The 18,140-nt window shown below is 38.8% G+C and overlaps 1 protein-coding gene across 1 annotated transcript; it reads right to left on the bottom strand.

Annotated features, from left to right (window-relative positions):
• Window positions 1-390: 390 nt before the first annotated feature.
• On the bottom strand, window positions 391-16,661 carry NUDT7 (nudix hydrolase 7). Its single transcript, XM_043981025.1, has 4 exons — window positions 16,489-16,661; window positions 13,463-13,619; window positions 6,968-7,126; window positions 391-989 (listed from the first exon to the last, which is right to left on the bottom strand). The coding sequence occupies exons 1-4, from the start codon at window positions 16,500-16,502 to the stop codon at window positions 621-623; spliced, it is 699 nt and encodes a 232-aa protein (XP_043836960.1). The 5' UTR covers window positions 16,503-16,661; the 3' UTR covers window positions 391-620.
• Window positions 16,662-18,140: the final 1,479 nt, after the last annotated feature.

The following is an 18,140-nucleotide window of genomic DNA, read 5'->3' on the forward strand; positions in this document are numbered from 1 at the left end:
CTTCCCAAAAGAATACATTTTATAAAAATTAGACCTGTCTAAAAGTAGAGTGTGTTGCTTTGTCAGGTAGTGAGTTTCCCATCACAAGACTGGATGACTGGAGACTTTTTGGAGACATGGTAGAGGGTATTCATGCTCTGAGCAGGAACTAGATGACCTCTTGGATCCTTGCCAGCTTTGAGATTCTGTTTCTAATTGTCCAAAATCAAAACAGGCTATAATAAAACCAGTAAGAATCACGGCACTAGAACTATACAAATTCATGTCTTATTTACATTTACTTATATACTTTACAAATATAGTAAAATGGAACATCTATCAGAAAATTTATACTGATTAAAGCATAATCAAATTAGTTCAGTGCTATAGACAACCGGTCAAGAAAATACATTTTCCAGTTCAATAAACATTTATTAAGCCTCCATTTGCAAGGCACTGAGCTTGGTACTGGGGATAAAAAGATGAAAAACAACACAATCCATAAAGCTCTCAACCTAGACTCTCAACAAGCTTATGGTATAATTTAACCCAAACATCAAATCTGGTGCCAGGAGGAAGATTCTCTGTCTGAGAGTCAGTCTGGGTACATGAACAAGTAACTGGATGTATCCATGTCTAGATCATAAGTTGCTCTTGATGGTTCTGTGTATCTTTACGAAGTATCGCTCAGAAGATGAAATCAGATCATCGAGGTCATATTCAACATCAAAGGAAGGTCGCTTTTGTAAAACAATGAGTGCAGTCAGCAGTGCAAACCTTGCTGTCAACCCCCAGATTTGATAGGTTGATTGATTTTGAGGATCCATATAGTCAAAGCAATGAAAGAGAATACGATGACCAAATATTGTTGAGTAAAAGGCATAGTGTGCACGTGGACTGAGGAAATACTCCAGAGGCACCAGGAACACCTCACTCACTTCATGTGGATTAGGCTGGGCCTGGAATGAACTGTCTATAAATCCCACAACTGGAGTTATCATGGCACCTTTCTGAAAGTGGAGCACAGCCAAAGAAAAATTAGGACAAAATCCATCAATAGGACTCTCCAGCTTCTATCAAACATGATAATGTACCCGTCAAATGGGCTGAAGGAAATAAAAAAAATTGTTCTGAGTTCACCACAAATTCATGCTATCTAATATCAACTGGTGCAGGGCAAGCGTGTCTTCATGTTTGATTAACTCTATTATACTCTTCACAATGCCTATTCCATTTTTTTTTTCCTTCTCAGGTACCCAACTCTACCTCCAGCTCCCCTTTTCTCAGCATATGATCTGACATGGAAAGACCATCCAACATGAGCTTTCCCACGTCTGCTCCTCCACACCTCAAAATCTCTCGATGTCCTCACCCAGGCTATGGCTTCAACTAGCACCGATTGTAGATGACCCCTAAATCCATACCTTCACATCCAATCTAACCCCTGAGCTCCAGTCCTTTATTTCAAATTGCCTGCCTATCTATACCTGCATATCTTGGAGCAACTCAAATTTAGCACATTCCAAAATTGAACTCCCTGTTGAAATTCTATCCATCCTTAAAGCTTTATCTTATAGGCCTACCCTTCCCTATGTTCCAGAAAAACTGGACAGCTCACCATCCCCTCTTCTCATCCTACCCTTTCCCATCTCCTGATATTTTCCCTGACTGAAAGGATTTCTTTCAAACCTCATCTTGGTCTGTTCTGGTGCTGCCTCATCCATGAAGCCTTTCATGAGTTCCACCTCCTAGCCCTTCAAAACCTCAGCACCAGATGAACTTTTTTCTTCTTTAATCTTTTATTCCATGTCTGTTAGATCTCTTATCACGCACTATTATAACTTGTATTATAGTTATGTATAGTTTTGTCTTATTGAATTTCTAGATTATGAGTTCCTTAAGAGCAGTGACGACATCTAATTTTGACCTTTGTATTTCCCTTAGAGCCCACTATATGATGCTGAACACAGTTTGTATTTAATAAATTTTAAATGAAACCTAGAAGTTGTGTTTACAAAGCTAATCCCTTGCTTCAGAAGTGTCCCTTTGATTAAGGGCTGACATGACACTGTGCAAATCAAGAATATTTTGTTAGATCTGTTTGAGAAGTTGGTTACTTTTTTTTTTGTGGGACAATGGGGGTTAAGTGACTTGCCCAGGGTCACACAGCTAGTAAGTGTCAAGTGTCTGAGGCCGGATTGGAACTCAGGTACTCCTGAATCCAGGGCTGATGTTTTATCCACTGCACCACCTAGCCGCCCCCAAAGTTGGTTACTTTTGATGAATTGTTAAGTCCATGGGTAGAAGAGGAGTAAGGGATATATTTTGAATTAAAAGTGATGTAAAAAGATATCCACAATAATTTCCCAAAAAAAGGAATTCAAGCATATTTGTGAAGATGTATGTCCAAGTCTTTAATTTCATTCTTATTTCAAGTTTACTGCACCCAGCACTAGAAGGGAGTACTGAAATCACCTCATCCAACTCCATTTTAGTGAAGGAGAAAATTAATCACAGAACGGTAAAAATGATGTTTGTCAGGGAAACTTCAGTTATTTTCTTTCTTCTTTTTCCATCATCCTCTCCATTCCATCTCCTTGACAACCTCCCTACTATAGGCACTCATTACCTCTAGTCTATATTATTTCAATAACCTATGAATTAGCCTTTCTACTTTCAATATCTCACCATTTATTCTACCTTGCATATACTACCCAAGAAATCTTCCTAATGCACACAGATCTATGTCAAGACCTTACTCTCTAGTACCAAAAATAAATGTTTAAACTTCTCAGGCTAGTGTTTAAGGATGCACTGTGGAATTGGGGTACAGCCTTAAAGTTGGTGTCAGGGGATTTATGTTCAAATCCCTTTGTGACCTTGGCATTTTGAGACTACAGATTAGAACTAGAAGGAGATTCAGAGGTCATCTAAACAAACCTCTTCATTTTACATATGACAAAACTGAAGCTGAGTGGGGTTAAGAGACATGTCCAAAATCAGAGAGCTGGTAAAGGGAAGTCTCTCCTTACTCAGTTTTAGTTTCTTCATCTGCAGAATGAAGGGGTAAGACCAAAAAACTCTAAGGTCCCTTCCAAATAAAAATCTTCCAATATGACCTTTTTTCAGCATTATTTCATACTATGCACTTTCTGTTACAGCCAGACTGAATGATTTATATGTTTCCTTACACAATGGGAGCTTTCTTGCCTTTGTGCATTTGCTTATGCTGTTATGATATTTATTTTGTGTTATAGTTCGATATGAACATGTCCATTACTAAACTGTAGGTCAAAGACTAAGTCTAATTTAGCTTTCTGTCATCCAATAACTAGCAGGGAACCCTTTACAGAAAATATTTAATATTAAACCAGATCTGCCCTAGCTCTATTTACCCTTCTAAGCAGTAAAGGCATGGAGAGAAGGTAGGGTCTTGTACTAGGCTTGGGGGGAGGGGGCAGTAAGCCTCATAGGGCTCACAGTCTGGTAGTAAAGACAGACATACACAGATAACTGTAATGCAAATCAGATTATAGTACATGATTAAGAGGATATCAGTTGAAGGGGAAATCACTTCTACCTATAAACTATGGAAGACTTCATAGAGGAAGTGGCATTTGAACTGGGCCTTGAAAGATGGATAGGATTTTGATTCACAGAGATGACTAGGAAGGGAACACATTCTAGAAACAGAAAACAGAATAAATAGGGGCACAGATGTGGAAATGCCTAGTTTGGTGAATAAACTGATTTGGATGAAACTTAGATAACATGCCTGTGTAGCATACTGAGAGTTAGTGATGTAAGTTACATCTAAATTATGGAAAGCATTGAATGCTAGGTGAGGTAATATGGATTTATTTTGTATGCAATAGACAGCAACAGAAAGGTTTTCATTAGGGTATTAATGACTTGATCAGTCCTGTATTCAAGGAAGACTGCTTGGGTAGAACGTGAAGGATAGATTGGAGAGAAGAGAGACTAGAGGCAGAAGGATATCTTAGAGGATGTGATTACAATAGTACAAGTGAAAGGCAATATGAACCTGAACTATCATCCTGACAGTGTGAATAGATAGCTAGACCAAATGACTTCTAAGGTTCCTTTTAATTTTAATACTAAAGTAAAACAAATAAAATGAAAATCATAGAAATAATCTAATCCTCAAGAAAAACATGACAAATGAACAAAGTTTTGAGTTTGCTAATACCAGATAGAACATGAATCTATATGGATATACTAAATAATACAAATATTCCCTCTTAGTCAAGACCCTGAAGCCCAGACTGGATGCCCAGAGTACAGATGGTTGTATAACCAAACCCTCAGAGTAAGTAATTTTTCCAAACCATTTGCTTGGAATTGTTTCATTCCCTGGCCATCATCCCAAAAGTCTGACAGCCTTCTTTGCCTTTTCTTCTAGCCCTTCTTGTTTACTTGTGAAAGAGTTAGAGCTCTAAAGACTTTTTAAGCTCTCACATTCTCTAATCTATGTTATAAGGTCTCTCTAAGTTTAGGTGTTCTGTGTTCTGATTTCTCTTCCAGCTCTGACATTCTATGAATATGTGAGACCTTGTGATTTATGAAGATTTTATGGGTTTGCAGACTTGTCTGTGCAACACCAGCAATGTGAATGACTGAAAAGTTTTGAAACTGGGGCTTTTATTTAGCCTTTGCCAGACAGAAAAGAATCAGAAGCCTGAATGGTCATGTAGTCTAGTATCTACCTAAAAAACGAGTCTCCTCTGACTTCTCATATGATTTCTCAGCCTCAAATGCCAATAAGTAGCTGTGTGACTTTCCCTCTTTGGGTCTCAATTTCCTAATATAGTAAATGAGGGGATCAGGCTATATGATCCCTGAGATTCCTTCTAGTGTGAAAGCATTATGATTGTAATATTTCCCACTGGATTTGGAGCAAGAGGACCTGGTTCCAGATTTTGGCTATGTTACTTATGATTTTTGTCATGCTGGCCTCAGTTTTCCCATTTATAAAATAAGCAGAGGTTGGGGTTGACTAGATGATCTTTAAAATCCCTGATAGCTCTAAATCCTCTGATCCCTAATTACTTCAAGTGATCTTCATATAATATCATTTCCACTTCCCTCAGAATTCTGTTCTCCTTCCTCTGGACACATTCCAGTTTGTTAATGTCCTTTCCAAAATAGGGTGCTGAGAACTCAACACTATAGATGGTCTTACCAAGACAGTATAATGCAGGACTATCATCTCCATCACTCTGGATACTATGTTTTTCTTAACACAGCCTAAGAATGTGTTAGTTTTTTATCAGTCATGGTATTGTCTCATAACAGTATTGTCCCATGATAAGCTTGGAGGCAACTAAAAAACCCAGGTCATTTAAATATGAACTAATGCATACAAGGTCTCCTCTATCTACTCACAGAATGTCATAGTTAGAGGGACTTTAGAAATAATTTAATCTAATGCTATCACTTTATGGAGATCAAAATAAAGTCCTGAGAGTTTAAATTACTTTCTAGTAAATGGCAAGACTCAAGCCCAGGTCTCCTAACTCCGAGACTGATAAATGAAGAAAATTTATTATATGAACGTATATGCTAGACTTTCTTGTTGCTAAGTCCCCCTTTGTTGCCTAACTAGTGTAGAGGTGACTCTCAGGCTCCTGAAGATTCTGCTAGTGGAATGCAAGTCCTGCCAGGTCCTGCTAAAGTTGGAAATTCTGCCTGGTGACTGACTCTATGTCTGTTTTTCTTTTTCTTTTTGTTTTTTTGTGGGGCAATGAGGGTTAAGTGACTTGCCCAGGGTCACACAGCTAGTAAGTGTCAAGTGTCTGAGGCCGGATTTGAACTCAGGTACTCCTGAATCCAGGGCTAGTGCTTTATCCACTGTGCCACTTAGCTGCCCTCCTATGTCTGTTTTTCAATAACCAACCTAGCTAAGTGTGGAAAGAGTTGCCTATTAATGGATTAATCTTTCTCAGTGCTATCTATGGAGCAGTTGTAGTCTATACTGGCTGAAGGAATAACCATATCAGTAAAACCCAGAATCATTTAAAGTATTAATATATACTATAGGACCTTACATTTACTGCTGCTGAATTTCATCTTGTTGGTACCAGCCCAGTGTCTCAGCTTGTCATGATTTTAAATCTTAATTCTTTCATTCTTCCCTTCTAGCTTCATGTCACCTTAAAATATGAGTATATCTTGTGATCAGTACACAACTGAGGACAAAACTATTGATTCTGGTCCATAGTTTTTATTTTCCCAAAGGGATATAAAAATTTTACCAGGAACAAAGGAAGAAGCATGCAAAAAGCAACAAGCAAGGCTATTACTCTGGAGTGAATTATGATCAATGAAATAGGGAAATGACAAATGATGAAAGGCAAGAGAAAAACTTGGGAGAAAGGGATTCTGCTATATTAAAGTCTCTAACAACAAAGGAAGGAATGCTAGGTATATTGTCATATGAGAGATCAAGTCCTAGATTGTCTCAGAAAGCCTCAATGCTTGGGTTAATCCTTTGTGGATGGTAATACTCTCTTGATCAGAAAAACATCAGAACCTTGGTCAGTGGTTATGAAAACTAGTATCATTCAATGGTTCAGCACTGGGGCAGTGGACAGCGCTAAGCAGTTTGCAATTGAGAAGCTAGTTTTTCAGTCTTGCCCTAGGAATATTTATTTAAGGAAAAGCAATGAAACCCTCTAAGTCTTCTTTCTCTAGACCAAGAATAAGCAGGTCTTTTAACCTATCCTCATATAAATACAGGGTCTCTAGCTCCCTCACCATTTTGGTCATCCTCCTCTGGATACATTTGGGTTTGTCAACATCCTTCTTAAAATATTATGCTCAGAGCTTAACCAATCAATATTCTAGATGTAGTCTAAACAAAGTAGAGATAGTAGGATTATCACCCCCTCTCATTCCAAATGCCATCCTTTTCAGGGAGGAGATATCACAAGATAAAGTTAGAAAAACACAAAATCCTAGCCCATACCTTGTTTATATAAGGCACGAGACGACAGATGACTTCTACTTGGTGTGGCTGCAGTCCAACTTCCTCCTGAGCTTCCCGGAGAGCTGTGGTTATTTCATCTGTGTCTCCTGGCTCACTCTTTCCCCCTGGGAAGCACACTTCCCCCGGTGAGGTACGTAACTAAATATTAAATGAAAATGACTAGATTATTTAGCTATGTAGTTATTCATGTGGCAGAAATTAAATAGGAATTTTTGTCTTTTATGCTTCAAATCCTAGACTATGGTCCCACTGACAAACTATGTATCAGTCGTTAAGAGGACCAGGTAGCTCAATGTGGAAAGTTTCATAAACCAGAGAGCTGGACACCACACTCCTGAATATTTTTAGTCAACATTTATAAAGACTGACTGCTAAGATGGCTAAATTTGCTGGAGAGACCAATGGTACCAATGATGTCTTATGAAGTAAGAAGTACAGGAATACTGAATGATCTGTGATTTACTAAGTGACTTAGTTAAAAAGACCTAGAGAGTTGCCTGAGGCACAGAGAGGTCAAATTACTCACCCAGGATCATATAGTTGTAATATGTCAGAATCAGGATTTGAAGCCAGGTCTTCCTGACTTCAAGCCCAGCACTCCATCCAACCTGCTTCTATTAACCTAAAACAGGCTAAAGAAATATGCTTCAAAATATACCACTAAATTAAGAAAACAGTTCTTCTCACCTTTCCCCTTCTCACCTCCTAATAAGAGATAAGAATGCAAAAATGGCAAGCCCTATCATAATCCTTTCCTTTTAAAAAGAATAGAAAAAGTTAAAAGTCATTCGATTGTAAGAAATGGAAAATTTCAGGTAACAAGTATTCATGAGACCTACTATTTGCAAGGCTCTGTTGAAGAATTTTTTTAAAAGTTACATTTCTGTAATAGTTTCCATTTTACAAATGTTTCCTTGGAAAAGAACTGAGTTAAGTACTGCAGTATTATTATACCTAGTTTACAGAGAAGAAACTGTATTTAGAGAGGGCAAGTGTCTTGTCCAAGGTCAAAGGGCTAATAGGTAGCAGAGTCAGAACTTAGACTCAGGTTTCCTGATTATAAGGCCAGTACTCTAGTCACCATACCATAATGCAACTTCAAAATGTAGTGCATGTAATGACCACATGTTATACAAAGAAATATATGATATGGTCATTACATACATGAAATGAGTCCAGACAGAAAGGTGGCAAGTGGGAATTTGTCTAGTCTGACAGAAATGTAGAAGATATAAAGGAGAGTATGAGGTCAAGTTAGATGGAACCCATATTTGTAGAGAGCCAGGAATGCTGGCTAATCAGTTTGGACTTGAGTGGGTAGAAAGGAGAAAGCCACTGAAGGTCTTTGGGCAGCAAAATGACATCATTAGATCTGTGAATTACAAAGATTTTCCTTTTCAAAAGTTTTTAAACATTTTCTTTTTACATTACATATATTTATGTATATCCCATCTCCACTAGCCCAGTGAGCTATCCCTTGTAATAAAGTTGTGGGTTTTTTTGAATGTTAGCAAAACCAAATAATACAGTAGTTAAGTCTGACAGCCTATGCAACATTAGGAAAATTATCTTTGCAGCTTTGTGAAGGATGGAATTATAGAAGGAAGATGGAGGCAGAGAGGCCAGTAAGGAGCCTGCTATGATAGTCCAAATAGTCTAAATGGTGTGGCAAATGCTCCAGCTCTGGACCACCTTTTCCTGGCAAAAAGAAAGGAGGCAAAGAAGAAAAGACATTAGATGGGGAGTCCAGAGACCTGGCTTCAAGTGATTCTCTTCCCCTCTCTGCAAAGTGAGTTGTTTGGACTAGATAATCCCCAGCTTTCATATTCTATGGTTCTAGGATCATCAGCTTGAGATAGAGAGTGAAGGAATGGTTGTAGCAAGGAATGTTTTTTCTCTGAAATTGTATGAAAAATGATACAAGTCTCAAAGGACAGTCTAGTATGAATGCCAATTCAAGTAGGGCTTGAATGTCTATCTTTGATGCTCTCGTTTTCTAATTAGCTACACTATAATGCTAAAATTGAAATGCTGAATAAAGGCATATATCCTGTGACTAGTATCTAAAGCTCAAATGTAAGGTATTATCAAGGTGGTGAATGGAAAAACTACTGGAAATGGAGAAAGAGGACCCGAGTTCAAATTCTAGCTCAGCCATTTACTACTTTTGGGGTTTTTGGGTTTTCTGTGAGGCAATTGGGGTTAAGTGACTTGCCCAGGCTCACACAGCCAGTAAGCATTAAGTGTCTGAGGCTGGATTTGAATTCAGGTACTCCTGACTCCAGGGCCGGTGCTCTATCCACTGCACCATCTAGCTGCCCCAGCCATTTACTACTAATATGACTTTGGACAAGTCACAATTTCTTTGAGCCTAATTTTCCTCATTTGTAAGGTTTCCTCTAAGGTCCCTTTTAGTTCTATCGCTACAGTCTATGGAAGGCAGCATGGTTCACTTTAACAGTACTAGACTTAGAAGATCTGGATTTAAATATTGGTTCTGGTTTCTCTCCTCTCAGTATCAAGATGGTAGACTGAAAGTAGGGAGTTTCATATACTGTGAGATGTGTCTGCTGAGTGAATTATTTTAACTTTTTCTTTGTTGAATGGGTTTTATGAGAAAGAGGTGGTCATTGGAAAGTAACTGTGAGGTAAAAAGCAAAATACATCAACTAAACAATTTTTAAAACTCAGTTCCCTTATATCCTAGCTATGTAACTACACGATAAGGCACTTCAATGCTCTGGTCATTACTCATTTTCATATAAAACAAAATAATACTTGCATGACTTCTTTCATAGAGTGACTGTGAAGATCAAATGAAATGATAAAAATAATGTACTTTGTAAACAATAAAATTAGATAGAAACATTAAGCTATTGTTATTATTGTTGTTGTTTGGAAGGTCAAGTTTTTTAAAAAGAATTCAATAGCCATATAAAGAGTTCCTAAGTTTTTAGTATTTGAAGATGAAAAGGAAACATGCCATCATACAATCAAACCCTCTCATTTTACAAATGAAGATACTGAGGCTAGAGTGACTAAGTAATGTTCCTAAAGTCAAACAACTATCCTTTGATTCCACATCCAGAGCTCTTTCTATTATACCAGAACAATTTATAAAATAATTGGACTTAAATATTTCCAACAATCCACTTAAAGGTTTTTCTGGAGACTTCTATGCTAGCAATTTTGAGATCTGAAATGCAGTTTAATAAACTGAACTAGCAGTATTCCCTTTACCTATTTCTGTTACCAATAATAATTTATATGTTCACGATAGATTTACAAAGTGCTTGATATGCATTGTCATCCAATCAATATGAAAATGCAATGGTTACTACGTGAGAGAATGTTTCCCATACTAGAATTCTTTATCAGAGGTTGGATGAAGACCGTTTCTGCTTTAGATAGGGGCTGGACTAGATGCCTTCTGAGCTTCTTTAATTCCAAGTACTTAATTGCCTATTACATGCCGGAAGCAGATGTATAAAATGTGGCCCCTCACCTCATGGGCCTTATCAATGGGGAGGAAAGACCGAAACAGATGTAACAAGAATGACCAATCTGATTAAATTCTATAGGTCTTTAGAGAATCAGGCTAGATTGTATTAGCGAGGTAAAACTTCATGGAAGATGACTTTATATGTGATCACATGTCCAAAGCTAAACATATTATCTTTTTCCTAAAACCCTTCCCTCTTCTAAACTTCTCTATTACTGGAATTGTCATCTCCCACTCATTTGGTTTCACAATCTAGATAATCATCCTCAACCCCTCACTCTCTGATCCCCTATAGCCAATCTGTAAACCAAGTTTTGTCAATTCTACCTTTACATAATTCCTCCTCTGACACTGCCACCATAGTGTAGGCCCTCTTCACCTTAAGCCTGAATTACTGCAATAGCCTTCTAGTTGGTATTCTTGTCTCAAACTCTCTGCCCGCTACAATCCATCCTCAGCTCAGCTATCAAAGTGATCTTCCTAAAGTGCAGGTCAGACCATGTCAAAGCCCACCTCCCCTCCCCCAACTCCCTTCACTAAATTCCGTATGCTCCCTATTACTTCCAGGATCAAATATAAAATCTTTCGTTTGGCTCTTAAAGCCTTTCATAACTTGACCCCTTCCTACCTTTCCAGTGTTCTTATGCTGTATTCCCCTTCTCATACTATAAAATCCAGTAACACTGGCCACCTAGCTAGTCCTCATGTTATTAATGACTAGTATTTGGGTCTGGACAGCCAAAGAGTGCTAAATCCATCTAACTGAACTATTATCTAGACCAAATCTCTCCATCTTGTGTATAAGAATAGCGTATAAGATATTCTTTTGAGGATATTTAGAAACTATCCTTTTAATAATACATTTTAGAATTTTGCCGGGTATCAAAGTCAAGCTCACTGGCCTATAGTCAGAAGACTTTACTCTCTTTTTGGAATTAAAAGATTTCTAATTATCTTCCCTTTTTGAATTAATAGATCTCTTAAATGCTTCAGATTATCCTTATTCTAGACAAAACCTATTAAGACCCGCTAAAATTGTTTATAACAACTTGTATAAAAACTGATTTTTCCCTCAAACAACTATTCCAACAATATTAGAACTAAAAGGGAGCTCAGTTAATATTTAGAATGATTTCTTCCGTAAGCATTTAGTGTTACCCCCAATAGAATGCAAGCTACTTGTGAGCAAATATGGGTTCATTTTTGTATTTGTATTTTCAGCACTGGCACAGTGCTGGCACAGAGTAGGAACTTAATAAATGCTTACTGATTGACCAATTCATCAAGAAGAAGCCCTACAGGAAATGGAAATCTCATCTCCAAAACACCTCAGGTTACAGGGCCTCTATTCCTTTATCTATAAAATAAAAAAGATTAGGCCAGATAATCTCTATAGTTCCTTTTAGTCCTAAATCCAATCATTCAGTTTCCACTTGTAGATTTCCAGTAACTTAATCCAGGAAGCTCACCTTCTTCCAGTGGTAGTATATTATATATATTTTTGATAACTATAATTATTTAAAAGTTTTTTATTTTGGGCTCAACTCTGTAAGTTCCATCCAGCAACTGTAGTAGTCCTATCCATTGAGGCCCAGGAAAACTAATCTAATCTCACTTTTATAAAATAGTTCTTCAGCTACCTGAAGACAAAGATCTAATCCTGTTTAAATCTTATCTCCCCAAATTCATGATAGAAAATCTCCACATCCAGAAAAAAGAACTGTGGATTCTGAATGCAGATTGAACCATACTGTTTCTCCTTTTGTTTTTGGTTTTACTTTTTTGAGATTTTTCCCTTTTGTTCTAAATCTTCTTTCACAAATGCAGAAATATGTTTAATGTGATTGTACATATATAACCTATATCAGATTGCTTTCTGTCCTGGGGAGGGGTGAGGGAAGGGAAGGAGGAAGAAAAATTTGGAAATAAAAATCTCATGAAAACAAATGTTGAAAACTATCTTTGCATGTAACTGGAAAATAATGAAATACTTTTATGATAAAAATATTTTGAGAAAAAAATTAAATAAATCTTCTGTTCCCAGGATAAATACCTCCAATTCCTTCAATTAATGCTCATATGTCCTGGTCTCTAGTTCTCTCACCAAGGTGGTTATACCAATCTGAACTCGATCCAGTTTGTGAATGTACTCCATGTGGTATGCCATAAACAGTGTACAATCACAATGAAAATAAAGTTGAAATTGCATTAAATTCTAGCTTATTTTAGTATTTTTATTTCTGGACACATACTATGTATATGACTTAAGAATTTTTTTTAAAAAAGAATCATTCTTAATTCATTAAATGGATATAGAACAGATGAGTATTTTATGATGGACTGTACTTCTTTCAATCAGGCAGTGTAGGGTAGTGTGTGGTGTAAAAAACACTATATCTGGAATTAGAAGACCTAGGTGGAATTCTGGCTGTACTATTTTAAACTGTGTTACCCTGAGTAACTTACTTGGTTCTTAGTTTCTTCTTTTGTGAAATAAAAGAGCTGGTTTCAATGACTTCCTCCTACATCCAATGTGCACTGAACTTTGAGAAGAGAAACCTAAGTGCTAATCTAAGCCCCACTCCTAAGCAACACAACCCTGGACAATTCACCAACTTGCCAAGGTCTCAAAACTGTGAATCTAATTGTTTACACCTTCCTCTGTGTAAAGAAATATTATACTAACCTAGCACTAAATATAGTCCCACAGAAAGTGCCAAGGCACATACAGTAAACTGAACTGTTATGACACTCAAAAAATTCAAGGACAATTTATTGTATTAATTAAAACAGCAGCACAATGTAGTAGGAGGACCCACTGGGCCTTGTGGTTTTGTCATAACTCTGAGTATAATAATACTTGTGCTATCTACCTCACAAAGTTATGAAGAACACGATTTATAAACTTAATGTTAGTTACTGTTTTTAGAGCTTTCTTCAGATCATTCTGACTGGGAAAGTGCTTTACCTACCTTCTTTGATCGGACTGTGAAGAGCAGATAAATGTTTCCTTCTTTAACCAGTAAAGGTACTAGGACAGAGTATTTAGTTGACAAACACTGGGAAAACTTGGTTCCAACATCATGCTTTCTTAAACGGGCTTTAGCGGTATCCTTGGTCAAATTTTTGCTACAATAAAAACAAATTCATGAATTTTAGTAAAGGACTTCTCTTAAAAAGTCACTTTCCCTCTCTGGCCTCAGCTTCTTTATCTGTAAAATCTGAAGATGTAAAATACTTAATTCAGTTCTCTTCTCTGACATTTTGTTCTAAACTCCCTTGAAAGCACACAGAACTGAAAGGAGTGATCATTAAGCACCAGTATGGGTTCAAGAACAGGCCATAAAAGACTAACCACTCTTATTTGTTTATTTATTTTGGGGCAGGATTATTGGACTGGTAGATCAGGGGACTGCTATAGATAATGGTATACATGGATTAACAATAAGGCATTGAACAGTTTCTCATAATAAGATGTGGTTGGATTAGATGCTCTATCTCTAAAGCTGATTTCTTTCAGCCAATATTCTAAATTAGAATTTAGAGGTTCTTTCCAACTCTATTCTTCTATGTTCTAAGGTTACTTCTAGATCTTATATCCCATATTTTTAAGGTCCTTTCTAACTTGAAATTTCATGATCTGAGAAAACCATGCAGGTTTGGCTTTTTAAATTTTCTTAAGTAAAGTTAAGTAACTTGCCCAGGGTCACACAGCTAGTAAGTGTCAAGTGTCTGAGGCCGTATTTGAACTCAGGTACTCCTGAATCCAGGGCCGGTGCTTTATTCACTGCGCCACCTAGCTGCCCCTACTTTTAAAATTTTCTAAAGGCACTTTAGTTATAAGATTCTAATTCTTGGTCAGGAATATTTTTAGAAATTCAATAGTTAAGAGATGTTAAAAATCCACCTTTACAAACAAAATGAGCCATACGAGGGTCCTGAGCAGAGGAGTTGAACACAGGGCTTTCAATACTCCCTAGTACAGTAGAGATGCAGCTAAGTGGTGAAGTAGATAGAGCACTAACCTTAGGACCTGAGTTCACTTCACCCATTGCCTCAAATATCTGGGGTCATCTCCAGTTTTCCTGGTGTGTATCTCACCACTGGACCAAGATGACTCTGGAGGAGAGAGTGAGGTTGGTGACTTTGCACAGCTCTCCCTCATTTAAATCCAATTCACTGCAAGTCATGATATCACCTCCGGATGTCATGGTCCTCTTACAGAACCAAGGACAAATAACTATGCAGCAGAATCACATTAAAATGTAACTGGGGGGCAGCTAGGTGGCACAGTGGATAGAGCACTGGCCCTGGAGTCAGGAGGACCTGAAATCAAATCTGGCCTCAGACACTTAACACGTACTAGCTGTGTGACCCTGGGCAAGTCACTTAACCCCAATTGCCTCACCAAAAAAAAAATGTAACTGGGAAATATTTGACAAAATAAATAAAAATGCAACAGAACAAGTTAATATGGGGTTTTATAAGTCAATATGGAGCTCACAGAGATCCATATCAATTTTAAAAAAAGTTAGACAACACTGACCTAGAGGGGTCATACTAATAAGTGTTAGGAACAGTCTCCCTGGATAACCACACCCACCTCCAGTCATTTTCCCTCAGCCCTAGTTTCAATTTGCAAATGTACTTGTCTTGGTAGCTGTCCTCACTTCTGGTACATGCCTTCCATATTCTCTATTTGACTATAAATTCTTTTTATTTTATTTAATTTTTTTGTGGGGCAATGAGGGTTAAGTGACTTGCCCAGGGTCACAGAGCTAGCTAGTGTCAAGTGTCTGAGGCTGGATTTGAACTCAGGTCCTCCTGAATCCAGGGCCAGTGCTTTATCTATCTACTGTGCCACCTAGCTGCCCTCTATAAATTCTTTTAGCTGAGGTTTCTTTAGTATCTTCACATAGTACCTGACCTACCATTAGGCATTCAAGAAAATAATGACAAGCCTGGAAATGATTATATAAAAGCTGGATAGGACTTTGGAATATAAGAGTGGCAGAGCTGGAAGGGACCTTTGTACTCCCTAAAACAAATATACAAAGTAGCACATCTCTAACAGCAGATGATTTTTAACCTTTTGTGTGTTTCAAGGATCCCTTAGGAAATAGGGTTTGGTGCATAGGGTCTCAGACTAGTTTGGAATCATGAAGACTAATGTTTAAATGCAGGCTCAGAGACTGCCCCTGTGACCCTGAGCAAACCTCAGTCTGCTTTTCCTCATCTATAAAAATTGGGTTATAATGGCACTGTCTGCAAAGGGTTGTTATGAGGATCAAATGAGATATTTGTAAAGTGTTTAGCACAGTGCTAGACACAGAGTCGGCACGATAGAAATGTTACTCTTGTTGTTGTTGAGTCAGTTTCCAAATGATACAACAACTGTACACTGCGTAGTAAGGTGCCTGGCACACAGTAGGGGCAATATAAATGCTAGCTGCTATGATTATTCAGCCTCAGTTTCTCCAAATAAAAACCAACAGCATCTATCTCCCAGGGTTGTTGTGAGGACTGAGATAACACGTGTAAAGCACTCTGTAAACCTTTAGGCGCTACAGAAATGCTCATTATCATTATAATATACACAGGGTTATAAAGGAAACCAACAGAACAGTTTTCAAAATACACTAAAAAATAGAAACAAAAAGTCCACGAGCCCAGGTTCTTAAGTCCTGCCCTACTTAAAGTGCCACAGAGTTGGGGTCATGGCCCTCGGGCTCTATCCCGGCTACAGGCCCAGGGGTAAGCCACGTCAGGCGGAAGAAATACCGAGGCGGGAGGAGGCGGCGGGGCTCGGGTTCGGGAGAGCTGGGTCTGAACCCCCGTCCTCCTCGGCACCCGTAGTGCGTCATGGCCCGCGCAGCTGCGGGCTCTCTGCGCTGCCGCAGGACCCTAGCTGTTGCTCTTGGGACCGGAGGGGAGTGGGAACCCCCACGGCGAGACCCCTGACCCAGCCTGAGACTCGTCCTCCCAGCTGGGGCCTCACCATTGAAGCTCCATGGGCTCCAGGCATTCGCCGCCTCCCTCCAGGCACGGTCAGATACACATGCGCAGAATGGTTCCTTCTCCCACACCCCCTCCCTCGCCAGGTTATCACCTCCCTCAGGTCCCAAGAGGTAGGTGGGCATGCGCACAGTACCGACTTGAGACCGAGCATGCGCAGGGAGATCCAGCGCTAGTACGGGAATTTTATACTGCCTGAGTGTCGATGATTCATTCTCCTCACTGGCTCTTCTGCTCCCAACTATTCCCGTTCCAACTGCCCCCATCTCTCCCAGAGAAATGCAGTCTCTCTAAGAACCTGGGGGGGGGGGGGGGAGAAAGGGCTAAGTACAGAATGAGGAGAGTGGGAGGAGCCAATTGGAAAACCCCACCCTATTCCTCATTAGCCCCGCCCCATTTCCCTCTCGCTAATGGTTCTCCCTCTCCTCTGAGCAAACCGCACTTTGTCCTCGATTTATCGCCTCTTTTGAGACTTTGGGATAACTTAGACTCAGCATATCGAATCTTGGGGACAAGAGGCCTGTAGCAAGACGGGTGGAAGTTGCTTATAAACCCCTCCCCGAAATAACTCCTTTCCCCACACTCTTGGTGTAAATCAAATTTACCTCCACTCTACCTACCTTACATACTCCCAGCTCCGTGCCTTTGCCTTCGATGTGTCCCATGCCAGGAGTGCATGCTCTTCTCACTTTGGCTTCATTGAGTCCCTCACTTATTGTCAAGACTCAGGTCAAGCATGGCCTTACATGAATCCTTTCCTGATCTCCCCCAACTTCTAGGGTGCTCAAGCAGTTAAAAAGTATTTTTAAGCACCTACTATATGCCAGGCAATGCGATAGAAGCTGAGGATATAAGTGCAAAGAATGAAACAATCTTTAATCTCATTGAGCTTTCCCTAACCACTTTGTATTTATTTTGTGTGTGTGTGTGTGAATTGATAAAATAGGTGGATGGATGGATGGATGAATAGATAGGTAGATAGGTAGATAGAGATACACGTGTGTGACCCCATGTGAGGAGATGTCAACATCCATAGTGACTCTCCCTCAAATACCCTATTTTTAGTTCCTCAGCCTACTCTCCTCCACGAGCTACTCTTCCACCCCACCTCAGCCATACTGAGATGGCCATTGCTATCACTCACAAATGTACCACCTCAACTTTATTTTTAAAAAATAATAAACATTTTTATTTAAAGGTTTGTGTTCAAATTCTATCCCTCCTTCTGTCCCCTCCCCCCTCCCTGAGGCGGTAAGCAATCAGATATAGGTTATACATGTGTAATTATGTAAAACATTACCATATGAGTCATTTTGTACTAGAAAACTTGAATTAAAAAAAATGAAAGTGAAAAATAGCATGCTTCAGTCTGTTCCATCAATATCAGTTCTTTCTCTGGACGTGGATAGTATGCTTTATCATTACTTTGGGATTGTCTTGGATCATTGTATTGCTGAGAATAGTTAAGTCATTCACAGTTCTTTGTCAAACAATATTGCTGTCTCTGTGCACAATGTTCTCTTGGTTCTGCTCACTTACTTCTTGGAAGTTCAAACAAGTTTTTCCAGGCCTTTCTGAAATTATCCTGCTTGTCATTTCTTATAGCACAATAATATTCCATCACCATCATATACC

Source organism: Dromiciops gliroides, chromosome 2 (assembly GCF_019393635.1).
Source record: "Dromiciops gliroides isolate mDroGli1 chromosome 2, mDroGli1.pri, whole genome shotgun sequence".
Lineage (NCBI taxonomy): Eukaryota > Metazoa > Chordata > Mammalia > Microbiotheria > Microbiotheriidae > Dromiciops > Dromiciops gliroides.

Bases quoted from the DNA above. Each gene is read 5' to 3' on its own strand.
- NUDT7 (XM_043981025.1), bottom strand. The intron at 7,127-13,462 runs GTAGGTAAAGCA...TTTAATATTTAG, and splicing joins TCACAGTCCGATCAAAGAAG to TTACGTACCTCACCGGGGGA. The intron at 990-6,967 runs GTATGGGCTAGG...CTCCACTTTCAG, and splicing joins TCGTGCCTTATATAAACAAG to AAAGGTGCCATGATAACTCC.